This window comes from Phoenix dactylifera, chromosome 16 (genome assembly GCF_051530095.1).
Source record: "Phoenix dactylifera cultivar Ajwa chromosome 16, Ajwa_hap1_PhDact_Kaust_v1.1, whole genome shotgun sequence".
In the NCBI taxonomy this organism is placed as follows: Eukaryota; Viridiplantae; Streptophyta; class Magnoliopsida; order Arecales; family Arecaceae; genus Phoenix; species Phoenix dactylifera.
In genome coordinates, this window is record NC_143205.1 from 2997187 (window position 1) to 3002280 (window position 5094).

Below are 5094 nucleotides of genomic sequence, written 5' to 3' on the forward strand. Positions count from 1 at the left end.
AAGGAGATCTGGGGGCCGGTGATCACCGACTGCAGCAGGCTGACCACACCCAGAAGAAGAGGAGAGTGGCATCGAGGAAGGCGGGGGAGAAGGGGTTGGTGAGGAAGGAACCCCACGGAGGAGCGGATGAAGGTGGGTCAGTGAGTGGTAGACTGTGTGAACAAAGGGCATCTGGTGCCGAGGCTGAGGGTCTGCACACCACTATGGTGGCCCATCAGCGTGTGGTATCCAAGTTGAAGAAGGCCATGCGAGGCTGGGAGAGTTCTTAACATTTGGAGGGGTCTAGGCCAGGGGAGGGCTGTCACTCCCTTTCTAATATTTGATATGCTAATTCTTGTATGGAATTGCCGAAGTGCCGGAAAACCGTCATTTAGCCCTGCTTTTTGGAGGTTAGTTCAAACACATGAACCAACCGTTTGTGTACTCCTTGAAACCAGACTTTCTGGTAGAAGCCTGCAACAAGCAAGAAGAAGGATTCCTAGTTCATAGGGATTTTATGCTATTGAATCACGTGGATTGTCAGCAGGCATTATTATCATGTGGCAGTTGAATGGTTGCAAAATGGATGTCTTCAATGAATGTAATCAGAATGTCGTCATGGTCATATCTGCAAGGAATGGACAACCCTAGGTATTCTCTGCTATCTATGCTAGTACTGATTATCGGAAGAGGAGAATTTTATAGGATGAGGTAAGTAGCCTAATCCAGCACGGCTATCCAACACTAGTGACCGGTGATTTCAACTATATCGAGAGCCCTTTGGAAAAGATGGAAGACAGACCGTTCACGAATAAATTAGAGATAAATGAGTTTCAAGATTTCATTATAGATAGTGGATTGGTCGATCTGGAGTTCTTCGAGCCGCAATTCACTTGGTGCAACAACAGATTGGGCCATGTCAGAATATGAGAGCGGATTGATCATATGTTCACCACAGCTAGATAGGTTCAAAGCTGGCCTGATTCAAGATATGTCACCTACCACAGATTGCGTCAGATCATTACCCCTTGTTGATACATACTTCTCCCACTGTTCATAGTTGTGGCCTATTTCCGTTCATCTCTTTTGATTTTTATGATCCCCAATAAAGATCAAGCATGACCACCAAGGTGGTAACTCAGTTGGAACGGGGCGTTTACTTCCAACCAAGTGGTTCCAGGTTCGAAACGCGCGGACGTCGATTAAATTTGGGGACCGAATGCTCCACGCCTGGACACGGGGTCTGGAAGTGCTACTGATCGGCTGATAGCCTGGGTGGTGCCAGGTGTGACGTACTCACACGGAAGGTCGGATCGGGTAACCAAGCCGGCTCACGGGTGGAAAGGGTATAAGTAAAATAGGTCGGCGTGCCCAACACACGACCCGGTTTGCCCGCATCGAACATTCTCCTGGCGGGGTGGGAAGCCCAGTGGAGGCTGCTACACGGGGTTGGGCTTGTACCTTCCTCCCCCCCCCCCCCCTCCCTTTTTTTTTAGCAAAAAAAAAAAAAAAAAATCAAGCATGAGAAAAATGTGGAAAGTGAAAGAGTATATACGCTTTCTACTCGACTTTATGGACGACAATTTTCTTCAAAAAGTACATACGCCTTCTACTTGACTTTATGGACGAGGAAAACCGGATGCAAATTTTAACCCAGCACTGTAAACCTACAGACGACCTGAATGAATGACCGGGTTATGGCTGGAATACTTCGGTCGTGGTATTGGTTATCACCCCTTAGAAGAAGGTCGTATGAACAAGATTATCTAATTATTCTGATATTGTATAGCCAAAATATCAAAAGCAACTGGCCGCAGAACATTCAAACAAGCTAATTAAGATCTCTGAAGTCATTTTAGTGATTAAGAACGTGAATAAAGCATAAAAAATAGTAAAAATATTCTGCTGACGCATTACCGGTTGTTCTCCATAATAGCATATATCTAGTTAAGGAAAACAGGCAAAAAAAATCTTTCATAAATATTATCCTTGAAAGAAAAGATTATTTGCTCGTCAGAGATAGCATGCTTCAAGCTTAACAAAGGAAGGAGTCGCTCAGAGAGATGAGGGTTCTGAACCTACGCGCATTCAATTCCAATCACGTCAAACATAATAGCGAGGTGATAGATGACAGCAAACAAATCCTTCCATCCCTCTCCATACTCTCCATCTCCCCCTATCCATCCATTATTTTTTAATGCTTGCTTATTCTTAAGTCTATAATATCACTCCTTATGTCTCCATCCTCTCTGTGTAGAGCAGAGAGGGGGGGGGGGGGGGGGGGGGTGGGGGGGAAGAAAGGCTACTCTCCATCACATCAAGGAATGTCCTAACGTACCTCCCACAGTTTCTTTGCCCAAGCCGTCATCTCATTGTGTTCCTAATGTGAATACATACATACATCCGAGAGAACATCAGAAGTAAGAAGATTGCACCAGTAGAAACCGGAAGCTAAAGACACGGGCAGCGTTACGCTTCCTCTTTTCATCTTACGCACGATAAAAGAAAGACTAAAATACCTGGGATTACAAAACAGGACCTAACAAGTACTGCAAGGGTTGCATACAATACCATAACCTATCTATCTGCCTCTCTATCCTTCCATGTACACACACCAGATCATAGACGGATAGATAGATAGATAGACGGTGTAGAACCTTGATGATTTCTTTCTTCCTCTCTTCATTTCGTAACTTCTGATGCAACATGAATCCGCCTACCCACACATTCAGGCTCTGGTTGGTTGAATCCATTGCGAGATGGCTGGAAGCACAATGGAAGGTACTGATCACGATTGCAAAGAAATACGGAACTTGTGAAATGATTCTTGAGCTCTCGCAAACCCTGGTTACAAGAATTGATCAAAAGTCAGCTTCATTAAACCTACTGCATATTTATTTTCTTCCCTTTTTGAAGACATATTGACTGTAGATATAACAATAACAGAACACAAACTAAATACAGGTTCATAGACCATAAACATATCTAAGAGCGCAAGAAAACTAAAATCATTCCTATGGTGAATGGAATTACAATATAACATTTAGAGATGTTATTGAAATAAGCAATATCAGCACTTAGATTTCATATAATCTATAAGAACTAACAATGGAAGCATAGAAAGTTAATATAGATATTTCGGTGAATAATAAAATTTAGAACTTGGATTTTATGATGTTTACCTGAATCCTGGCGTAGGTAACCTCGCATATCTTGCGAGATCCGAAGCACTTCCATTCGAAGTGGTGCAGATAATCGTGCAGCTTCCAGGCTGCAGTTGAGCTCGTGAAGTTTACGAAGGCGTAGCCCAAGTTACTGCCACTCCTGATCCCATCCATATATATCCAACATACCCTCGATAAGCGTATAGGCAAGTCAAACCAAAATGGAAATTAGAAGAAGAAAATAGAAGCCAATCCCATAGATTCGTTCCAAGAAACCCTAATTAATGCCATGAAAACATTTATTAATGTGTTGAGGACCAGCGATGGAGGACTACCTGAAATCTATGGGTAGATACAAAAAGTCGAACTCGGAGAGGGTTGTGGCTCCCTCCCCGTCTGCCAACTTCACCACTCCATCGCATGCTTTCTCCTCTCCTTTTAAAGAGAGAACCTTCTCGTTCTCTCGTAAGCAATGCTTATCTAGTATGTCCATGAGCTTCTCCGTGCTGCCAAAAGAGAGTAGAAATTAGAGCTAAGAGCTAAAGAGCAAGACAAGGAGAAAAATTTTTTGTAGTAGATGAGGATAAGATCATATATAACACTTACGTGAACTTGTTGGGGAGATTCTTTATCATGACTGTGGTCTTGGCATCACTTTTTGAATCTCCTGGCCCAGGCTCCACCTTCTTGAACTCGAAGTCGCCGGTGAGCTTCGTCCTCCGAAGGAGCGGCGGAAGCCGCCCTTGGCATCGCGGCGGCTTCGGTACATACACTCGCTTCCCTGTGAAAGAACCACTCGCAAAGACCCTAAACCCCTTTGAACCGTTCACACCCTTGCTGGCTTTCTTTCTCACCACTTTCTTTTCCACCTCTTGCTTCACTTGGGCCGCGGAGACAATGTGGTCCTGGGGCTTGTCTTTCCCCTCGCCTTCCTCAATTAAAGGAGAGAGAGAACCTCGTGGCTGCTTGAGACAAGAAGGCGGGAGAGGGGCAGGGTGAGGGAGTGGCCTCGGAGGGCAAGGTTGGGGGATCTGAAAGTACGAGAACCCCTTTCTATAGCAACAAACGAAAGAAATCTGAGGGGAAAGATAGTAGCAAAGGTCATGCACGTAGGGAGAAGGAGAAGAAGTATAAATGGCATTGTTTTGGTATGGAGTTTGGTTGTACTGGAAATATAAGGACGGCGAAGGAGAAGGGTGCTGAGGAGGAGGAGGAGGAGGAGGAGAATAGTAGCTCTCCAGCGAAAGGAGGTGGGGAGATGGGATGTAGACCGGCGCGTTCGGGTTCAAAGAGGCCATGCTTTGGGGGTCGAAGCCCAAACGTTGACAAGGGATGGATAGCAGAGAATCCGGACGAGAAGAAAGGCGATGCCTGGCGCTCGGGAGGAGATCGAGACGATGAAAGAGGCTCCTGGAAGAATTAGTATATAAGAGGTTATGATGAAACTAGCATCGGGGTCAGTGAAGGAGAGGGGCTGGGGGAACGGAGGCGGCATACTCCATCATTAGTATCTTGTACAGTCTCGTAGGCTATTAAATGCGCAGATTTGGCTTACAAATCGAAATATTTGAACGGGTTGCCATGCGCCCACCCCAAACGGCAGTGTTCCCAGCTGCAGGCTAACGGCCGTTAACTTTTTTTTTTAAAAAAAAAGAAAAGGAAGAAGAATTACGCCCGGGGGGGGGGGGGCTCATCCATGTAGCAACTCTCACCGAGCTCCCTCCCCGGCCCGGAGGAGAGGCGCCTCATCCATGTAGCAACTCTCACTGATCTCCCTCCCCCCAGAAAAATATTCAATGCGGATAGAATTTTTTTTACTCATATCCTCTCCATCCGTAAGGAGCCCCTCCAGCGTAGCAACCTCTTCACGTGTGAGTACGTCACACCAGCATCATCTAAGTAACCGGCATACCAGATAGCGACTTCATCGAGCAAAACAAGCGAGGGGCAT

At 45.6% G+C, this 5094-nt stretch overlaps 1 protein-coding gene across 1 annotated transcript; it reads right to left on the minus strand.

Moving 5' to 3' along the window:
• Positions 1-2417: 2417 nt before the first annotated feature.
• LOC103722959 (uncharacterized) lies at positions 2418-4523 on the minus strand. Its single transcript, XM_008813714.4, has 4 exons — positions 3750-4523; positions 3479-3649; positions 3162-3303; positions 2418-2823 (listed from the first exon to the last, which is right to left on the minus strand). Exons 1-4 carry the CDS (start codon positions 4439-4441, stop codon positions 2662-2664), a joined length of 1167 nt encoding a protein of 388 aa, XP_008811936.3. The 5' UTR covers positions 4442-4523; the 3' UTR covers positions 2418-2661.
• Positions 4524-5094: the final 571 nt, after the last annotated feature.

Excerpts from the sequence above, each read along its gene's own strand:
- LOC103722959 (XM_008813714.4), bottom strand. The coding sequence starts at position 4,441 with ATGGCCTCTTTGAACCCGAACGCGCCGGTCTACATCCCATCTCCCCAC. Across the intron at positions 3,304-3,478 it reads TATCTACCCATAGATTTCAG|GAGTGGCAGTAACTTGGGCT; the intron begins GTAGTCCTCCAT and ends GGATGGGATCAG. Across the intron at positions 2,824-3,161 it reads TTACCTACGCCAGGATTCAG|GGTTTGCGAGAGCTCAAGAA; the intron begins GTAAACATCATA and ends TCTTGTAACCAG.